Source organism: Conger conger, chromosome 14, assembly GCF_963514075.1.
Source record: "Conger conger chromosome 14, fConCon1.1, whole genome shotgun sequence".
Lineage (NCBI taxonomy): Eukaryota > Metazoa > Chordata > Actinopteri > Anguilliformes > Congridae > Conger > Conger conger.
The window spans coordinates 15,594,702-15,617,067 of record NC_083773.1 but is presented as its reverse complement, the minus strand read 5'-3'; the positions used below and the strand labels follow the sequence as shown (position 1 = coordinate 15,617,067).

Here is a 22,366-nt window from a genome sequence, read left to right as displayed (position 1 = left end):
CATAACTGCATGAATCTGTCTGCCCTGCTGTTCTGAAGCAGTGAGAATGAAAACCCTTCAGGTTTAGTGAGGAGGGTGTTCACTTTCACTCAGAGGAAAATACAGGACTCTCCTGAGCCTGTCACGTTTCAGGTCTGTCTCGCCATGTTTTATGTTTATTTATGTTTATTTATGTTGTCTTAGTCACGTAGTGTCTTATCATGTATAATGTTGTCTAGGTTCGTCATGTTGTTTAGTTATGTTTCGTTAGGATTTATTTTCTTGTCATGTCTAGTTATGTTTTCGTACGATTATATTACCTGGTTATGTTGAGTGATTATCGTCTTAGTTTCGCTTTGTGTTTTGATGCATGTTTATTGTTACGTTAACTGGTCGTTGTTATGCATACACTTTTACATGTTTTTCCGCAAACCTTGCGTTCCGCCTTTTCTCTCTCTCTCTCTCTCTCTCTCTCTCTCTCTCTCTCTCTCTCTCTCTCTCTCTCTCTCTCTCTTTCTGTCATTCACTCCCTAAGTGTTTCCATTTGTCTATTTACTAAAACTACTAACGCTAGATCAGGATTGGGTAGAGACTAACAAACTAATCATGTGTTCATGTTACCTTACGTTTCTCGTGCATGTCATTTACTAATTTACTAATGCTAGGGCAGGATAGGTTTATTACTAACGATTACTAATCTCCTTGTTAAACTTGTCATCCATCGCACCTGTTTTCCATTTCCTTGCTACGCTCTAACTAATTGTCTGCACCTGTCTACACCCGCATTTATAGCCCAGTCGCGCTACTGTTCACTGCGAAATTGTCTGCCTCTAGTCTAACTACGCAACTCTTGAGCATTACTACTGTTTGTTTACACGTTACGATCCAAGCCTGTTATCGACCATCGTCCATTGATTTCTGTTTTGTTGACCACTGTTTGTTTTTTGACTACGTCCTCGCCTACCGTTTTTGTACTTTTGCCCCGCTGATTGTTTCATGGTTTCGACTCCCGCTTCGCCCACGACTACGCCTCTGCCTGCCGTCCGCCTGTTCATCTGCCCCGCTGACTGCTCTCCTGCTACCGGACCTCCCTGCACGTCTACCGACTACGAGATTGCCTCTTCCCTCGGCACCGTGCTTTTTGTTTGTTTTATATTTGTTTGGCTGGATCTTCGTGTATGGACTTTGCTTGTGTTGACTACGCTCCTGGGACTCGTCCCGAATGAAGCCCTAACGGGACTTTATTTAACTATTGTTTCTGAGTCGTGCATTTTGGGTCCAACCCCCACGCACCCCTCTCAGAGCCCAGGTAATAAGAACCCTTCATCAGCCTATTATGATGAGACACCTGCTCTGGCAGTAGGCAGGTTTAGCAGCAGGGGGATCTCTGAGCGTACTGTGGAGTGTATTGGATCGCATGGCCACAGACGAACACCTACTGGGGCCCTCGGCTAAACAGCCAGTAATGTTAGACTGTCAAAGCAATCTCACCACCTTTATCAGAGTATTAAAGCACCTGACATGTTACAGCTGGGCAGAAAGAGCTAAAGAGAACTTGTTTTTCTGTGTTATTCCAGTGTATCTAGCAGGATATGCACGTACCAGTGGTGGAAATATGCCTCATAAAACAGCAGCAGCTCCCCAGGTAACGCAGCTCCTCCTGGGCGATCCCGAGGTGTTCCCAGGCCAGGAAAGATATATAATCTCTCCAGCGGCTTCTGGGTCTACCTTGGGGTCTCCGCCCAGTTGGACAAGCCCGGAAAACCTCCAAAGGGAGGCGCCCGAGAGGCATCCTGATCAGATGCCCGAACCACCTCAATTGGCTCCTTTCGATGCGAAGGAGCAGCGGCTCTACTCCGAGCTCCCTCCGGATGTCCGAGCTCCTCACCCTATCTCTGAGGCTGAGCCCAGCCATCCTACGGAGGAAGCTAATTTCGGCCACTTGTATACGCGATCTCGTTCTTTCAGTCACTACCCAAAGCTTGTGACCGTAGGTGAGGGTTTGGACGTAGATCGACTGTTAAATCGAGAGCTTCGCCTTCTGGCTCAGCTCCCTCTTCACTACGACGGTCTGGTGCAACGCCGCATTACTGCTGACGCTGCACCGATCTGCCTGTCGATCTCACGCTCCCTTCTACCCTCACTCGTGAACAAGACCCGAAGATACTTGAACTCCTTCACTTGGGGCAATGACTCGTTCCCAACCTGGAGGGAGCAATCCACCATTTTCCGGCAGAGAACCTCGGACTTGGAGGTGCTGACTCTCATCCCGGCCGCTTCACACTCAGCTGCAAACCGCTCCAGTGCATGCTGAAGGTCACGGTCCGATGAAGCCAGCAGAACCACGTCATCCGCAAAAAGCAGAGACGCAATTCTGAGGTCACCAAACCGGACACTCTCCTCACCTCAGCTGCGCCATGAGATCCTGTCCATGACTATCACAAACAGGACAGGTGACAAGGGGCAACCTTGGTGGAGTCCAACACCCACTGGAAACGTGCTTGACTTTGTGCCGAGGATGTGGACACAGCTCACACTTTGGTTATACAGGGACCGGATGGCTCGTAACAATGGCCCGGTACCCCATACTCCCGCAGTACCCCCCACAGGGCTCCCCAGAAAACACGGTCGAAAGCCTTCTCTAAGTCCACAAAGCACATGTAGACTGGATGGGCAAACTCCCATGACCCCGCCAGCAACCCCGCCAAGGTACCCCGCTGGTCCACTGTTCCACGACCAGGACGGAAGCCACATTGCTCCTCCTGAGGTTCAACCGTCGGTCGGAGCCTCCTTTCCAGCACCCTAGAGTAAGCTTTCCCAGGGAGTGTGATACCCTGATAATTGGAGCACACCCTCCGGTCCCCCTTCTTGAAAATGGGGACCACCACCCCGGTCTGCCACTCTGGAAGTACTGTCCCCGACCTCCACGCAACACTGAAGAGGCGTGTCAGCCAAGACAGCCCAACAATGTCCAGAGCCTTCAGCATCTCAGGGCGAATCTCATCCACACCCGGCGACTTGCCGCTAAGGAGCTTTTTGACTACCTCAGCAACTTCCGCCAGGGATATAGGTGCAGATTCCCCCGAGTCTTCGGGCTCTGCCTCTTCCACAGAGGACGTGTTGTTCGGGTTGAGGAGCTCCTCGAAGTGCTCTTTCCACCGCCCGACAACATCTGGGTCAGCAGTTCTCCTCCCCTGCTGAAAACAGCCTGAGACAAGCCCTGCTTTCCCTTTCTGAGTCGTTGGATGGTTTGCGAGAACTTCCTCAAGGCCAACCGAAAGTCCTTCTCCATAGCCTCCCCGAACTCCTCCCATAGCCGGGTTTTTGCTTCAGCGACTGCCGAAGCCGCAGCCCTTCTGACCACCCAGTACCCGTCTGCTGCTTCAGGGGACCTCCGGGCCAGCCAAACCCGAAAGGCCTCCTTCTTCAGTTTGACGGCCTCCCTCACCGCTGGTGTCCACCAGCGGTGAGGGAGGTTGCCGCCCCGACAGGCACCAAGAAGGCCGGATACTCTGAACTAAGCACAAACGACAGTCAGAGCTTTCCCCCCCAGCAACACTTAGTCGCAGAGAGGCAACCCTCTCGTTCCCCGGGTGGAACTCCAACACAGTGGGGCTCAGCCGGGTCTGGCTCCAGAAGGGGGCCCCGGTTTCCTTTTTCCAATCTTGGTGCTTGTGAGGCCGTGTCATGGAGTCTTTGAATCGCTCTTAGTCTGGCACCTCCCCCAGGACCAATTTGCCTTGGGAGACCCTACTGGGGGCTAAGGCTAGTGCCCCCGACAACATAGCTCCCAGGATCACCGGGACACACAAACCCCTCCACCACGTTAAGGTGGTGATTCCTTGGAGAGGATGCACATAACTGCTAAGCAATAAAATGATGTTATAAATAAAAGAATAGATGAACATTATTTTAGAGGGAGGGCAACTGACAATGAATATCATACAGTAGTAACAGAAACAGGAGATAGAATTATTGTCTGTTGGCACAAAGCACAACAACCCAATGGGGAAAATCTAATAAAATTGTGAGTTTCTCTTCAGCAGCTTTTCTTTGGCTTTTTAGTTTATCCAGCTGAAACTGTTGGTTTCAGTCATTTCTTTATTTATTAATCAATTTATTCATTCATTTATGTATTAATTCTGTGGTACGAATGTAATTATGCAATACATTAGAACATGACGGCGTAACAGCTTAAGAGAACTCTTTCTATTGTTATTGAGAATTGTACATGAATACATGTTTTTTTTTACTGTAGAAAATATGTATTAAAAAATTGGATCCCTGGTAGGGAACTAGTCAAGTCTTCCTCATTCTCTTCCTCATCACCCATCAGAACACACAGGAATGGGAATGTAAGGACCACCCACTGTCTCCCTGCAGCAATTCAAATCTCCGTCAAGAACAAAACACACCGTCGCAATGAACACGTCACCATTAAGAGATTAATAGGAATGTTTATGTTTCTTTCATTTTTGCATTTACTTAACCTCACATTACCACAATGTATATCACAAAATCATGATATACCACGTGGTACCGAATTATGGCAAAAATTACCCTACAGCAACACCAGCAAGTGTTTAGAAGGAGTAATATAGTATCTGATTTTATGCCCAACAAAATAAAATGTATGTCTATTGCTGAACTTTGAGACCACTAACTAGACAGCTAAATTAATAATTCAAAACTTGTAATACAATTCAATGTTTACTTCTGAAGTTGTCTGTGGCTCATGGTTGGCTGTGAAGAGAAAAAGCAATAACAGTGCAGTTAAGGGCTGACCACGGCGCTAAAAGAAATGTACTGCATCACGTTTAGCTCTTTTCTCCTGCAGTCACAGTACCCCCTGCGGCACAGAACATCCTAATGTGGTTATTGTTTTTCATATCCTTAAAGACAGAGAATGGACAGTGACAGATACAAACCTTTTCTTGAGAATGTGTCCCAGAGTCAAGCAGACACGGGGCTAGAAATAATGAATGTAAACATCACTCTCATACAGTAACTGCATTTCCATAAATTCATGCTAAAATAAATGTGGTGCGGTTTTTGGAGGAGACCCTTGCTTCCATCAGTAGTTACTATAGTAACACTGCCAACAGTAGACACACACTCTCTCTCAGCTGGGTTTTATATATGTTTGAGTGTTGATTCATTTTGTGAAACATACTTAAAACAGTCATTCACTAACAGTTATAAATGTATTTATTCCTCTGAGCAAGGTCAATGTATTTCCATGAGCTAAAATCCAAAACAGTACAATGAAATAAGAAATATGGAAATAATAATTTTAGTATAGATGTGTATATTTGCATCATTAAAATGAAACAAATGTAACTCAAACTTTTGATTTTAAAATATGACAGACAGCTTTAATGGATGTTTATGAACAAATTATCCCTATTTCACAAGGCTGGCAACATAAAGTACTTTTAATTTTAACTTTAAGTCCCACTTTGTTCCAGTGTAATTTCTTGACACAATTTAAGCTCTTACATCGTCCAATACTGCAGAACTGCATGTTCTTTGAAAGAGTACACGGTGCATGTGAGTATCATCTGGGTCTTTACACAAGACTGAAATTTGGTAAATAGGGTACTGGGTGGATGCAAATTATCTGACAATGATATGGTTGTGAAAATGTTTTTCCCCTATTCCTTTCATGGACTGACAAGAAATGACATCAATTCAGTATTCATTTTGTTAAAATATGCATCTAGGTCTTGATATTAGCATGTGAAGTCAGTAATAACCATGTGCAGCTGACTGGAAGAGAGGACACTTGGCATTTATACTGACATACACAATGTGCTGATGGTTTTATTTATGACTCCCAAACACACACACTGATAATCAAACTTTTTCAGGGGCAGGGAAGGCTGTGTCAGAAATGACATGCCTCTAAACTTCACTTAAATACTGGATATGACATAAATTAGGGAAGCCAAACCAGCAACGGTCTCTGCTGTACTGGCACACAGCCGCTTTACCTCTCATTCAGCAGCCAAGCTGAGCACAGGGTGACAGAGCTGCACAGTAGGCAGGACAAAAAACTGCTTTCAACCTTCTTTCAAAAAACACCTCAATGGAGTCCAGGATATTCTCTTGTCTGAAATACAATTTGTTCTGGTCACACCTGAAGCAGAACATCACAGTCCGCAGATATAGATGCCCTGCTGATAGATTAGATGTTGCATAACCATGAACATGGACAGTGTAACACATACCGTTTTCTTCCTGCTGCAATTAAGTAAAAGATCAGGTTCCATGTACCGTTTCAACACTGGGCTTCCACAGCTATCTACTGCACATGCGCAATAATCCACCCACTTCAGCTACATTTAGAGAGCCTTTAACACAGAACCAATGCCGTTCACTATCTGAGGACTGATTATACTCATCTAGTCAAGTATAAAGCACTCATTCTAGATGGATAAATGCACACCTGATAGGGTGAGAATAATTCACCCTGCCTCTGTCTCTGGGTAGCACAGCTGCCATGTGTGTGGAACACAGGAGAACCTGACAGGATGGATACATACACGGTGATGCATTGGTGTAAATTGCTTTTAGATAAACAGGGACATCTAATTTACAATGTGCCTGAGTATGGCCAGAAACTCGCCTGCCTGACCACCTGGATCACTCCTACTCAGACAATCCCTACTCAGATCCCTGCAGTATCAGCTAACTGGCCTATTCCGCATCTTGGAAAAAGAAGCTCAGTTCAGAGACTTCAGAGAATTCACTGTTTTTTTCCCAAGTCTGGACTGGCTAAGTCTCATCGAGCAGCAATCCACATACTGTCATATATATATATATATATATAGAAAAAGGATGTGGCAGGTGGCACAGAAATACAAGTTGCATTTGTTTTACCACTTTAATTAGAGGAGAAAACATTTAAACACGGCAATACTCTAAGTGAAATCCTTTCCCATAGATTCCCACATGTACATATACCTTGTGCACACTGATTGATTTTAATTTCCTGCAATGTGTTGCCCCCTGATTGAAATATATGTTTGGAGTTTTATTAAATTAATTAGACATTTATATTTGTGTATTTGAAAATTTGGCAAGGATTGTAATACATCTACTGAAAATAAATGATATTCAATCCTTTAGATATGATGATTGCTGGACCAAAGATGATGTATGAATTACCATGCACACATACTTGGACACACCCACAACCACACACAATCCAATGGCTTTATCTGAACAGGAGTGAAATCAGATACACTAGGTTCATAAACACACCAGAGATGGCACTTCCTCAGCACAACTAACAAACAGTGAGCTCTAGCGAAAATACAGCTGTCTGAACATAATGTCAAGAAACAGAAAAAAAAAAAAAAAAATAGTCTAAATTATTTTCAAACAGTCAAAATGTCAGCAATATTTGGAGTGAAGAGCTGAAGGCCAGTGAGTCCCTTACGTGTGAGAGAAGTACACACAATTGACAGTCACACAGGAAACACACCAGGCCCACGCTGCACAGAGGCACATAGAACCTGTCCATTCACATATGTACACGTTAAGAGCTGAACCCGCAGTGGGTGCAGCTCAAAGGTGCTTTGTTTCAATGTGGATGCTGCATGGCTAAGAGACAAATCAGACACTGGCTGTATGTGAAATATAGGATCACTTTTAAGTTAGAAAAAATAGGATCTGGCCACTGTACACCTGTAAGTGGGCTGCATGCATAAAGTGTCATACAGGAGCTTTAGGTATCTGTGTCACATTGGAAAAGAAACAAGCTGCTAGCAGTGATGTACACAGCAGGCGCCCAGTGTTCCCTGGACCAGACACTGCAGGTACACAGCAGACACTGCAGGTATAACACCATCAATGTGAACTGGGCTAGGCTGAAGAGACTCACATGCTAATAGGCTGGGACCAGAGATACATTCAGAAGGAGTGCTCTCTTGCTTATCCTCCCTCTGTCTCTTTCTGTGTCTTCTCCCCTTACTTCCCCTTTCTCTGTATATCTAGCCTAGCAGTGCAGTAGTGTTTAGCATTTCTAGCAGCCCCGGGCCCCCCTGTGAGTCAGGTTAGACACCCCCTTCCCCTCTGAGTCTAAAGCACAGCCTTAAAGAGATTAAGATGATGCGGAATAAAGGGTACGGATGTGCGTGACTGTCGGCTGAAGCTCCCTGAGGGGGGAGGTGGGGGTTGGGGTGGCCGGGGGCTCTCTGAAGCTCTCCTGCGTCTCCAGGTTGATAAGGCTGTCAGAGGCAGAGCATGCGGGAGGCCTCCTCGCCCCCCTCCTCTCTCTCTGACACGGGGATGCGGGGCAACAGGGCGGAGCGCGTCAGGCCCCAGAAGCGCTGGGGCGACATGTCCTTCTGCGTGGCAGTGAACTTCCAGCCGGCGTGGGAGCCACAGGTCCGGCACTGCGCGATGGTCCAGGCGTACCTGCGTGGGGAAGCCAGAGCCACGCTGACACCGGTGTGCTACACCTGACTGTGTTCAAGACGGCTAACTTTAGCTAAAGTCGGCCAACATATTCAAACCGCCATGAATGTCAGCTAACGTTAACTAGCAGTTTGAAAAGGTAGTGTGTGGCAAATGTAAAATGGCTGCTGATGAGGACAAAAGTTGACAATGATTTGGCTGTTATATTACACTTCAATCAATTTAATATTAGTTCATACCTTTAAAAATAAATCGCAGGTAAGCAACAAATCAGCTAGCGGGCATTGTTAGACTTAAGTCGCATCCATTTGTATATAAAATATGTTGATGGCAAAACCAAATAAAATGTTAATTTTAATTTGTTCAACAGTAGTTCACCACGAGCCCTCGCTGTCTTGAACGCAAGTCCTCCCACTATTCTTTTACTAAGGTACAGTAGAGGTTTATCCACTGGACCATTTAATGTGGGATATATGCTTATACTTAGGCCATGGATATCACAGCCAAATCATGAATTGCTGACCGAAATATTAATTGAAGTGAAGTTTAAAAACATTACTTGAAATATTAATTGAAGTGAAATTCAAAAACATTTTAAAAACAGGCTCACATCTCGGGTGAAGTTGTTTCAGGCGGTTACTGATTACGCAGTAAAAAAGGTTGCCACGTATTTCACACCAGCACCACACAAACAAAGCGAGCGGTTACCCGGGAAACCAGCTGTGCATCGTGGACTGCCGGCCGGTCAGGTTGAGATTGCTGGCCTTATAAACGGTCAGGGTTTCGTGGACGTATCCGTGGGGATTCACATAGGCAGCCATGGGCCCATACAGGGACAGGCTACAGGAATAAGAAACAATGCTAGGTCAATCTCCTATTATTATTATTATTATTATTATTGTCACTAATAAAAAAAATCTAACAAGCTGTCTGAGCTATAGTTCTAACAGCTCCGAGGCCTCATACACAGGGAAAGAATAATGAATTATTCATGAATTATTCACTGAATGCTGCACATTTATAAGTACCCCTTTAAAAAGTCTCCAAGATCATATCCTCAATAAAAAACACACACACACACAAAAAGAACAATAATCACAAAGAGCATTATCATGACTTGGGTTCATTATCATGACTTAGGTTCATTATCATGACGTGGGTTCATTATCATGATGTGGGTTCATTACAGCACACAAGTAAAACAAACCGAGCAAACTGGAAATAAATAAACAGGATACCAGATACAGCTCTGAGTCATCATCTGAGTAACTGAATGTGAAACGGACAGATGAAGTGGTTTTCCTAAGTGGTGATTGTAAAATCAAGCCCTCCGCTCCTCTCCTACCATGTTATTACAGTACGCTGTAAACATTGGAAAACACAGCGGGCTTTGAGTCAATGAAACACCATTCAGTCTGTAGTCGCTGTGTTTGACTACATGTCATTCCATTGTGAAGGGACATGTGGCAGCTTGTAGGGGTAGACGTGACCCATGTCTCACCTGAATATTTCGTTCTTTGTTGTGAGCTCTGTGTCTTGGCACTGCTTGCAGCACAGTGAGGTGCACTGTGAAGGACAGACAGATAAATGCCCTTACACAATGTCATTTTAGTTTATTTATTTAATCAAATATCAATGAGGTCAAGGACTGTGTCTGCAGCCATTCTCCCCACATTTACCACATTTCTGAAAACGAATTACACCTTTTATAATAACACAGAAGTACTAAAACAGCAACAACAAAAAAAATCTGACCCTAAAAAGGACCACTTGGAGACAGACAGACATACATACAGACAGACAGACTTGGAGACAGACAGACTCACCCGGTCCATGATGTTCAGCTCACAGCGTAGTCTTTGGACAGCACTGCCAATCTTCAGCAGCTGAATGCGCAGGGCGTCGTCAATGGGAAGGCAGGCTGCCACCCTGTATGAAAAATCTCACCAGGAAAGACAATGCCCACAGCCAGCATGAACACATGACCACAGAACACCATGGACGGCTGTCCTCTGCTACTACTAACCGCACATTACTGAACCTCTCTCTCCTAATGTTACTCTCCCACGTGATACTGGTGAGACAGGAGAGGCACAGAGGAGAGGTTTGTGTGCCTATAGGTAAACTACAGGTTGGTAGTGGCAGCTGGGAGTTTTGGGCTATACCTATAACATTTGTAGGGAGGGACTCATCCTTCAGGTTTTCGTCCCACTCGTGTAGCTGTCTCCTCACCCGGTTCATGAGAATCTCCTGGGAATGGAGCAGAATTATGGGGTTTAAATCATTTACAGAAAGCACAGAACACCCCATGTATTTCAAGCAAATTTTGTTGAAAAAATAATTATTTGATTAACATGAATAACAGCTAAGGCTGGTCATTTGCCACAGTAAACATTTGCAAGTCCCGGAGCAGTGACGGAAAAGTTGTTGAAAATCATAGAAAGTTTATTTATAAAGGTCATGGAACAGCAGTGGGACACAATTAAAATAACATGCACAACTGTACAACAGTAACATCAGCTTGAATTGAAAAATAAATCAGCAGGGCAGTAACCAGCTGCTAGGAACAAATAGCCTACAGTAAAATACACTGACAATAGCATTATAACCGATACCCCATTTCTTCTATTATTACAGAAAAAATATGTGAAAAAACCCTTCGAATTATAATACCATTCATAGTTTATAGCTATTTATGTCTTGTATAGTCTTCACTTTCTTCTTAATTATGATTTAGTTATTTCTCACTTTATGGTGAGTTTATGGTTTTTTGTGTTAACATAAGTTGGAAATTTAACTGTATCCTTGTCACACCAACAGCCAACTAAGTAGAATTGTATTGAATAGCAAAAGAGAGACAGAAAGGTACAGAAATTGAGAGTGGAAAGAGACAGAGAAAGGCAGACATATCAAAAATTAAAGCTGCCAGCTGCAGACTATGAGCACCTAAATGTAAAAAGTTTCAATCAATATTTTTCTTCATCCATCCTACAGTGCTAAAAGTGATTGTTTGGTGTGACATGTTGTTCATGATTGCTTCATCATCCTCTGCACTCACCGAGTCGTATAGCGTGTAGACCCAGGCAGGCCACGAAGTGAGACCGGCACAGTGAAAGTTTCTCTGGAAAACACAGTGTTCCCATTAATAACCCTCACCATGAACAAGAATTAATTGGCTCAAACTATCCTCCTACGCAGCAGTCATAATAATCACACAGCTACTGTGAGCTACTGTCAGAGCCACAATAGTTAGCCACATTAGTTAGCTGGATGACATAGAAGAACCTTAAACAGGCGTCTCTTTTTCAAACACATTTTTATCCAAGATATTGATCTTCCTTCATAATTTGGAATGGCCAATCATATTCATCGTCCTTGTAGGGACATGGTGCGTTTAGGACAGGGCAGACAAGCGCACTCCAAAGTGCATGTCCCTAGCTTAGTTCAGCATCACAGCCCAACAGCGGAGCTTGTGCAGTACTTGTGTTAAAGCAGTACACTGAACATACTGCTGGTACACACACCTGACCTGACTGTACCCACTAACATACTCCCTGATTAGGCAATGCTATGGACAATAGTAAATACTGTATAGCAGGATAAGTATGCATGAATGACTTAGAGTAGACACGCACATAATTCACAGACTGACCCTCCACAGTTCATTTTGGTGGATTTTCATTCCTGTGTGATGTGATCTCAAAACAGGGGGCTTCTGTACTGCTGGTGGAAATACGATAACCACAGTATAAATATAAATCAAATGGAAAGAACTGTAAAACTGTAGCCTACTGTGAACAGTGGATACTGGTAGGAGCTCTTGCTTTTGAAAACATTCATCGGCTCTAATTTGGATATGATGCTGTGTGATAGACAGCAACAAGGACAGGCTACTGTTTGAAAGGACACCGACTGAACAGCCGATTTCATTCGACTTTAAAACACAGTTTTCTGGATCCCTGTTATTTGGGACAGCCCAAATAACTGATGGCAAGCCCCTTTGAGAGAAGTATAAATGTGTTTGTGCAGGTGGGGGACTCTGGGCGACAGTGGAGTGGCAACCATATCCATGAAAGGCAGGCGTGGAGTGAGACGACACAGGATATTACTCCTGCAAAGTGCCTCCTGTTTGTTTTACACACATTTACACCCCCAGCACGGCCTGCAGCCTGCCCTGGTCCACTGGATTCTGCCCAGGCTGGTGCCCACTCTGCTGGCAGGCCTACTGGCCGGTGACTAATTGGGGCAAAAAGTAATGAGGTCTAACTGATCTGTGTGCTTTGGTGAAATAGATGGGAAAACAAACAAAACTCCAGGCACTTTGAGTCAGGTGCTGGCCTGGACCTGCTCCAGTGTTCCACCTTAAAGTTAGGATGTATTCATGTGGCCTACATTTACACGTGAGGGTAGTGTGCCAGAAAGCACTCAAACCACAAGTGACGCTTTCAGTCAGCCTGCCATCTGCCCAACATTCTTGCCCAACATGGCCGCTGAGAGAAAGGGCAGCATGAGCTGAATCCACTAAAAAGATGAAGTGTCTTCCTTTCCTTTCAGCCCCCAGAGCAGAAGCCCTACACCATCCCACAAGATGCAAGGTACGATCAGTATGGATAAATCACGATGAGTGCCTACTTCGAGTGACTGCCGGTGCTTGGATGTGCACAGGATATCAGTACATACTGTATTATTGGCAAGGGGTCAGAAAATAAACATCCATCCATCCATCCATTATCTTAACCCGCTTATCCTGAACAGGGTCGCAGGGGGGCTGGAGTCTATCCCAGCATACATTGGGCGAAAGGCAGCAATACACCCTGGACAGGTCGCCAGTCCATCGCAGGGCACACACACCATTCACTCACACACTCATACCTATGGGCAATTTAGACTCTCCAATCAGCCTAACCTGCTTGTCTTTGGACTGTGGGAGGAAACCGGAGTACACGGAGGAAACCCACGCAGACACGGGGAGAACATGCAAACTCCACACAGAGAGGCCCCGGCCGACCGGGATTCGAACCCAGGACCTCCTTGCTGTGAGGCGGCAGTGCTACCCACTGCACCATCCGCACTGCCCAGAAAATAAACACATTATATATATTTATTTTTATCTGACTGCCAAGGAACCAATGAAACTAGGGCTTATTATATTAACGCAATATTAGCTTTTTTTAATGTTTATTTTGGTCCAGCTCCATAAAGTGTACTCCCCCAACCCCAACAAAAACCCACTTCTCACCATACTGTGCCTGATGATGTCTTGGATATGTTAATATGATTTATATCACCAATATAAAACTGTGAAGCAGCAAATACTGGCAGGAACTTTCCCCGGAATAATGTACTTCAAATATGCATTGTTGTATACAGTATGGATACTGAACATAAAAGAAGCATGGGGAGATATCATGAGGTGTAGCTTATGCCGAAATGTAATGCAATGTAAACTGTGATGTAGACTCCCCGATAGCCCAGACAGAAATGGATCTTTTCTTTGGGGGATGAACTCAGCAGTACTGTACTGCAGTAGCCCCAGTGGCCTCACCTTCCTGTAGGACTCCCACCAGCGCTGGAGCTCCTCACACTGCAGGGCAGGGGGCCGGCAGGACGCCCTCCTCTGGAGCCGGCACAGGGGAGCCAGCTGCACCGCAGAGAGGGGGTCCGGAAGCACTCGCTCTGGGAGAATCTGCACCTTCGCCTGCCGAATGCTGCAAGAGAGAGGGAGGGAGGGAGGGAGGGAGGGAGAGAGAGGCACATTTATGTTGTTGCTGGAATCACATTTATGTTGTTGCTGGAATCACATTTATGTTGTGACTCTTACTTCAATTTGTGTAATAGGATTCTGAAGTACAATGTATTCCTGTGTTTTTAGAACCACTTTAAATAAAATGAATTATTATTATTATTATGAATAATCAGATCAGAAATATAAAACAGACAGAGCAATCCTTCAATCAATTCAAGGATTATCCCAGGAGAAATAACATTAATAATTTTCTGAAACAGAAAGAATCCCCCCATCCAATCCAAAAATACATACAGGCCAAATGGAAAATCAATCATGCTTGAATGAATCACCTCTGCTTATTCAGTCAAATAATAGGCGCCCACTGGGCGGCTGTGACTGGCTTCGGCTACCAGTGATCCCGAGACAGGCACTATGGCACTTCACAACACGGTGCTGTTCAAAGCTAGGACTCATCCAATGACAATCAATACTATCTGCTGGTTTCCCAGCTATAAATGGCTTTTATAAAAGTGTTCTGCTAGCAAAAGTCGATAAAGAATGACGGCAATTGCTGTATGTATGTGTCTGTGGTCATCAAAACCTCTATAGTAATATTGCCAATGATATTGGACCAGTTGGGGGGCAGAAAGGAAAACATAGCACAAAAAATAAAAACTTGACGGGTGCCATAAAGCCCACTTTTCGTTTCCATGACATAAGATTCTTCTTTATTTTGGAAGAAATAGGGAATAAATTGCAAGAAAGTAAAGCAAGTTCACCTACACTGAGGCTCTCAGCTTTCCAGAAATGCAGATGATTTAGCGGACTTCTAGAACCACATTTTTAAGGGTGTATTAGTACTGAAACCATAACCACAACTTAGCAATGTCTATTCATTTATTTTTTACATTCTACCAGTGTAATGCTATACCTAGATGACCACGTTAGCATGACTGAACAGGAAGCACTTGTGTCCAGGTCCAAGCACATACCAGTACAAATGAGTCCTCTGTATGCCCTACAGATAAATTGAAAGTCGTGCAGATAGCCCAATAACCAGTAGCTCACCTGAGTCCTGGTCATTGAGCTCTGTTGTTATACAGTTCATTTGTCAGAATTAAAGCATCTATCTAACAATGTAACCTTATTCTATTACATGTTGTTCTACTTAGAAATTTAGAGCAGTTCAACACTATTTCCAAGAGAGAAAAAATAGTTCAATTATGATCAAATTGTCTCTTCAGATAGGGGTCAGTAGACAAAAACCAAGTGACTTAATTCAGTACTGCAAATTCTGTGACTTTAGTGCAAGATACAGAGACCCCCCGTTCACATACATGGGCTAAATTTGACTGCTTTCAGATGTGCAAACCAAACCATGGCTCAAAAATCACTCTACATACTTTTGGAGGGAATTGTATGTATTCCAAGCCAGACTTTGTTATTAATAATTACATCTTCAGTTTCTCTCTATATAAAGATAAGGGATCACACCACATCACCTGTTCTACATTAAATGTCTCTTAAAAATGACTTTTAAAAAAAACATCCACATCTCAAGTCACAGCAAGCCTAGTTTTTAAACAGGGTATTTTGTTTCAAAACAAATTTATCCACAAATTAAAATCTCTAACTACTGAAAATACTATATAATAACGGATAATAATAATTACAATAATGATCTACAAAATACCAAGTGCAATATTAATGAACCCATGCTATTATAAAAGCCTGGAAAAAGTAGCAAATTATCTAATCAGGCTTCTCAGTTGGGGTGTGCTGTGATTACAAAGCCATAATTTAGCCTCTAAGGACACATCATATGCAGCAACTCTATTTTAATAAGAGCACATTTAAAAAGAGGAATTTGTGAAAGGCAGAATAATGTGAGCACTGTGAACTCTACAGGTTATTGCAGACTGTACAATAGGTGGAAGTGTTTGACGTAGGCCTGGCAGGACACTGCTGTACCAGGCTGAACTGCAAGATGGGGACACTGTGAGGCCACTCAGAACACCACTGCAGGCAGCCTGGGGAACAGGCGTCTGGCTAGGGCCTGGAGAGCGCTGGGTAATGGCATCTATGCTATTTCCCTGTTCATTCCTTTGCATGATTGATGTGACTCCAGACGTTCTTCTCTGCACAGCAAAAACAACATGTGAATTTGTTAAAACCAATAAATCATTGACAGCATATGATAACTCTAGCGAGTGTAACATTCAATTGAAATCATTCATTGATTGTCTATATAGATAAAGGCTGTTGAGGCCAGACAGATGAAATCTAGTTTTATTAGCAGTTCCTGTTACAAATGGAAACCAACGTGGTGTGACTACGTTTCATTACATGGAAAATATTTTGCCTAAAGATGGAGATTGCTACTTTCTGGATGTAAAGGTCCCATATTATACACCTTTCCATTGTTATATTTCAGGCCCTGATGCCGAGTGGTTTTAAGGACCAAAAACGATCTCTGTCCGGTTTTACATATCGATTCTCCAGAGCCTCTCATGAGCTTTACCAAGAACAGGCTGTTTTAATGGGTGTCTTTAAGTCTCATTAATATCAATGATCCTCTGTTGTGGCTGGCTAGCACCAGCCAGCTGTGCCGAGCACTCGGATTTCTTCTGGCTACAACATCTCCAAATGAGCGTATCGTTGCGATGTCACAACTTCACAGAAGTCCTCGGCTAAATGTTTTTAAAACATGTATAAATGCACATTTTCTTCATACGGATTGTGTGTATTTATTTGGGGACTGTGCGTTTTGATACTTTCACAGTGTTTTTATAGCACCTTCAACTAAAATGAAGTTAGACTGCATTTTCCACAATATGGGACCTTTAACAATTATTTGTCCACAGGTATCACCTCTGTTGTTCGAAGTAGAAACAGAAGTAGCTCCTGGAACTACCAACTAGGGCTATGCATCAAATGAAAAATTGGATTTGCTCTAATGGGGAAAAAGGACAGAGGATTGCACTGTCTGGCGAAAGTGAACCAAACTAAACTCAGGCAGACATGCCTGAGGCAGTTTGTGTTTGCTCTGCACTCAGTAGAGTTTTTCACACAGTATAAACTGAGAAATATATATTTCTGCTCATACTGTATAGTTTTCTTACTATTATTTAAATATAATACATGTTCCCCCCTTTAACTATGGTATGCAGTCAACCGAAAGGATTAGAGAAGACCAAACCTGTAAATATTGCTTGAACTAAATGTTCAACTTCAATTCAAATGTTCAAGTGTTTCATCCTGATTATTTTGACTAGGCAGAATATTTAATAAACCTCAGTTATTAAAACCTCATTTTAGTACAAATGCTTACGAAAGAAAATAATACATTGGGATCAGCATGAAATGGAACATTGTGACTACAAGCAGAACTTTCTTGAACACAGGTCAGTAAAACCCTTTCCCAGCCCTATGCAACATACCCCTTGAAGAAACAACAATTCATATCAACCCAAAAACAGGGACATCACAGGTTTTTCCCATAATAGTGGGCTAAAATGAAAAAATAAAATAAAAAAACAGCTCCAGGCAGCCATTTCAAGGAATGGAGGACAAAATGTGTTCTTTAGAAGACCCCTTCTAACTAAGAAGTAAAAAAAAGGCCACTGTACTTTGCTAAGACTGTGGTCTTAGCAAAACTTTAAAACTCCAAGCAACAACTGAGTTGTTTACTGAACAAAGAGCTCAGAGGTGCTTAGCAAACCTCTCTATCACTGCGCTCAGCCTACAGGCACTATTATTACAGTAAGGCAGGGGGTTCTCTGCTGATCAAAGGCAATGCTATGCTAATGTGGCATTAAGGCTGTCACTGTGCAGATAGCACTGTTTTTGTCTAATGCTCAGACACACGTCCCTGGTAAAGGTAACTAAAGCAATGTTCCAGGCATCAGTCAGCATTAGCAAATGTGCAGAAATGACTGAGAGGTGTGCTGAATGAAATCATACAAGAAACAGAGAACCTAGAAGCAGCACGGCAATAAAACTCAGAATACGCAGGACACCAGGACCGTATGTACATTATAATACATTAATGGCATTTGGCAGATGCTCTTATCCAGAACAACGTACAGTTGATTAGACTAAGCAGGAGACAATCCTCCCCTGGAGCAATGCAGGGTTAAGGGCCTTGCTCAAGGGCTCAACGGCTGTGTGGATCTTAATGTGGCTACACCGGGGATCGAACCACCGACCTTGCGTGTCCCGGTCATGTACCTCAACCACTACGCTACAAGCCGCTCAATTTAACCAAGGCAGTGGTTGTTTTGATGCAGCTGGAAAGTTAAATGGCATTCTTATTAGATCAAATAAAAAAACGAATGCAGGAACGATGTACTGCATCAAGGGTTCCCCTCAGAGAGCAACTTTCCACTGAGAATAACACCAAAGAGTGTTAGCATAATTACTCAAATTACGCTCAGAAGTCCCTTACAAGAGCACCAGGAGCACCAATACCAGAAAGTTCCCAGACCTGTATCTGTCTGCAAGACAATCAGCAAGCATAACTCAAAATAAACCAATCATGATTACCTGACCACGAAATGACTATTTTTCAATGGCCATCTCAGTTTTGAACCTGACGGAGAAATAAAGACCCAGAAAGATTCTGTACAGAATAATGGTCCAAGACCCTTACCTTATATGTTCACCCATCTAATAAAACACAACATAAGACAATTCAGACCATTAAGTTATATTATCATTGTTGTGCCTTGAAAGGCAGTACACAAAGTACTGAAAGTGTCAATGATCTCTCTGGGAAATAAAATAGTTTAAAAAACCTTCATCAAAAAGCTCTTCTTTTTCAAGGGTACCAATCATTTCAGAAGGCACTGAATGGTATGCATAGTATGTGTGTATGTGTGAGCTTGCATGTGTATATATGTAACTGCTATTTGCAATCAGGGCACATTTACCATACCAGCATCCTTAATACATACAGTACACATTTCCATCTTTCTGACAGTAAACAGTGAAAGTCAGCAGGTTTGAACCCTCAGGTCTCCACCTCCATGAGTCAAGGGGGAGTCAATATTCTGCTATAGCAGGGAAAACATCTAATTTATCACAGCCCTACAGAGACATTCTCAGGCATTCCAGCATTTAAATGCAAATTGGTATCTGCAAAGTGGTATCTGCAATTACAATGTCCTTCTCTAAGCATTAAACACACGTCACTACTGTTTTCCCTTTTGAATGGAAATAATAATAATTTGAATGGAATAATGTTTGTATTTCCTGATGTTTCTAAACACTTGAATGCCCCATTAAAAAACACAAATGGACAACTTTTTTGAAAGGAAATGAACAGTAAAAATACTTGATTACTAGTTCAAGTGAAGCCATGACAACAAAAATACTGTTGGAAAATAAATGCATGCAAATGAAATCTTATCGCCTTTGGAAGGACAGGGTAAATAGCATGCAGTATCCACTTCTGCCACGGAAAGCTTCTTCCTGTTGTCCCTCCATACTCCTAACCGCAACACTGGAGAAAGTCTGCCACCTACTGAAATACTGTGGTATTGCTCTAACTGTGGTACAATTTGCATTAATACAACATAACAACTTCAAATTCATTGAATTTCAATACAACCTTTTTTCAGCATCAAGGAGATCTGCCATGCTGCATAAACAAATACTGTACATGAAGATCAGAATACAGAATGTACAGCAGGTGGTGTGTTTTGCAGATGAAGCCTGGGTGAAATAGACCTGGCATCAGATAGACAGCTTTGTGTTGCGTTGTGTTCACACTCACCCGTCTGTCTGGGTCCGCAGCTCGTGAACCCTGAACCTCTGCCTGCCCACGGCCTTCACCTTGACCGTCTCGATGCCGTACTCCTGCTCCTCGCGGTACGCGTAGATCTCAGCCGTGGTCCCGAACTCAGCCTGCTGCTCCTGAGAGTCACTGAGACACCAGGGAGACGGCCTTACAGGTCTTTCACACACTGTAAAATCATGTGTATATGGGTATAATTTTATAGAAAAAATAAATAATTTAAAAGAATAAATTATTGTCAAAGACATGACGAAAAACAGCAATAACACATTAGTTAATGCCGATCTGATAAAATAACAGGATTTATACAGTTCTTTCCCTCCATTAAATGGGTTTTCCCTGGAAACACTGTGGCCTCTTTTCACGGTATTTTTGGCTATTTTTTACATAGCAGAATGACTCTCCTATAGAAAGTCCCCTTTTTAATAATACATCTCCTATAAAAAGGTTACAATTTTAAATGTATTGATTGGCTGAGGCAAAGATAGCACAGCAGACCACTGACAGTAAAAGAGTTTGTTATCTTCAAGGTTTTCAGCAGCAACTGCAGTACAGAGGAAGGTCAACTGTGCTGCCCGACCACAGCCCTTAATGATCTCTATCATTAAGAAACTGGTCTGAAGTCTAAACCAGCCCAGTGATTGTTTAGCCCTCACCTGTAGGCCAATACAGAGCATACAGAGCAGGTGTTATTCTCACCTGTAGGACAGGCCAGGACTGGTATGGTTTTTACCTGCTGGCCAGTAAAGAATGGACTGATAAAGAGCACAAGCTGATACTACCAACAGGCCTGGATAGAACAGGTGTGGTTCCCACCTGTAGGCCAGCACCGCAAAGGTGCAGTTCTCACCTGTAGGCCAGAACAGCGAAGGGGCAGTTCTCACATGTAGGCCAGCACAGCCAAGGTGCGGTTCTCACCTGTAGGCCAACACAGCGAAGGTGCGGTCTCGCTGGATGAGGTTGCGCATCATGCTGACCTCCTGTGGTCTAAAGAGCTGCAGGGGCAGAGTCTGCCCAGGGATCAGCATCACCGTCACGTGCGGAAGGACAGGGATCATCTGACAGCTGTCCTCATCGTGCACTGTGCGCCCGTGAAACTCCTCCATGTCCGCACCAAGGTACTGCAAGACGACGGCAACACAGCCTCTATCAAGGCTATCCCGGTTCTTCTCTGGTGCCTTCACACTCAAACTCGAATCTAAACGCTCATTACAGCATCTACAGTATGTCTGCTCTACTATGTCTACTATGATAGTGGAAAACTGAAAACTGCTGACATGGCGCCAACCTTAACCTACAATGCACAAGCTGCCTATTCAAAATAAGCAGGAGAGGGTAAACTCAGCCCATGACAGGGTTCACAATGGGAAACTCTCAGGATGTGACATGTTAAAAAAAACTCCAGGACCACACCAGAGATAGAAACTAACCAACACATCAGAGCAGTGAGGACTGGGCTATATCCTCAGAGTCTAAACCCCTGCAATTATATCAATACAGCTAAGCGTGTCTATGAACAATGTGACTACATTTAGAATGTTAAGATAATTACTGATGCCTACAGCATGTGACGTTGGGAGACTAGGATCAAAGTTGATGTTTGGCTTTTCTGCAGTGTCGCTGTCATGATCTTCCGATTCCATATCGTCTTCATCCTCTTCATTTTCTAAAATGAGAACAGAGGTTACTTCAACTGCACTGCGGATTTTTTGCTACGTTGAATAGCTGGCTCGCTTGTGCGTCCAGATTCCATTGATCTGCAATCTAGATAACCATATTTCATAGGGCGTATGGAATGTTAGCTAGTTGCATTTGCTGCTCATCAGATTTATCGATAGTTCACTAAGTTTACTTGAATGTATCTCAAGAGAAGCAACTTCATGCCAAAGGAGTGGCATTTTTCTCCCAGAACAAACCTGGGTAGTAAGCAGAGGTCGTTACTTGCAGATGCATACAAAAAACAGTCGACTAAAGACTAAATTGCAGTGCATATACCAAAGGAGGTATATAAAAATATATATATATATATTCCATGTAGCTAACTGGACAGCTAGCTAGGGTATAGCTAAACCAAGCTGGCTGTCAAATCCGACAAGCTAGCAAGCTAAAAGAATCGCCTGCTGCAAAAGGAAAGTAAAACTATTTTAGCTGTAGAGGAACAATAACACTCCATTTGCTTCAAGTGCTAAAGTTAGTACAACAACTACAAGCGATTTTAATACCTGGTAAAAACGGCACCAGATTCCCCATATTATTGTTGATATTGTTATCTTCTCCGCCCCCCTCGTCAGCCATTGTTGTTTCTGTTCTAGTTTTCAGTAACCAACAACCAGGGTCAACTCGAGCAAGACGAAAGCAAGGCGAAATGGACGCTACAAAGTACATGATAGACCACGCAACACCGTCATCTAGTGGTAATGTGCAGACAACGCGTTTAA

The 22,366-nt window shown here is 43.3% G+C and overlaps 1 protein-coding gene across 1 annotated transcript; it reads right to left on the bottom strand.

Moving 5' to 3' along the window:
• Positions 1-5,784: 5,784 nt before the first annotated feature.
• LOC133110013 (protein cereblon-like) lies at positions 5,785-22,273 on the bottom strand. The gene is made up of 11 exons (XM_061219827.1): positions 22,151-22,273; positions 21,491-21,594; positions 20,847-21,049; positions 19,908-20,057; positions 13,949-14,111; positions 11,462-11,524; positions 10,569-10,653; positions 10,230-10,345; positions 9,905-9,969; positions 9,112-9,243; positions 5,785-8,403 (listed from the first exon to the last, which is right to left on the bottom strand). Exons 1-11 carry the CDS (start codon positions 22,221-22,223, stop codon positions 8,217-8,219), a joined length of 1,341 nt encoding a protein of 446 aa, XP_061075811.1. The 5' UTR covers positions 22,224-22,273; the 3' UTR covers positions 5,785-8,216.
• Positions 22,274-22,366: the final 93 nt, after the last annotated feature.

Excerpts from the sequence above, each read along its gene's own strand:
- LOC133110013 (XM_061219827.1), bottom strand. The coding sequence starts at position 22,223 with ATGGCTGACGAGGGGGGCGGAGAAGATAACAATATCAACAATAATATG. Across the intron at positions 21,050-21,490 it reads GTCTCCCAACGTCACATGCT|TACCTTGGTGCGGACATGGA; the intron begins GTAGGCATCAGT and ends GTCGTCTTGCAG. Across the intron at positions 8,404-9,111 it reads ATGCACAGCTGGTTTCCCGG|GTACGCCTGGACCATCGCGC; the intron begins GTAACCGCTCGC and ends TTCCCCACGCAG.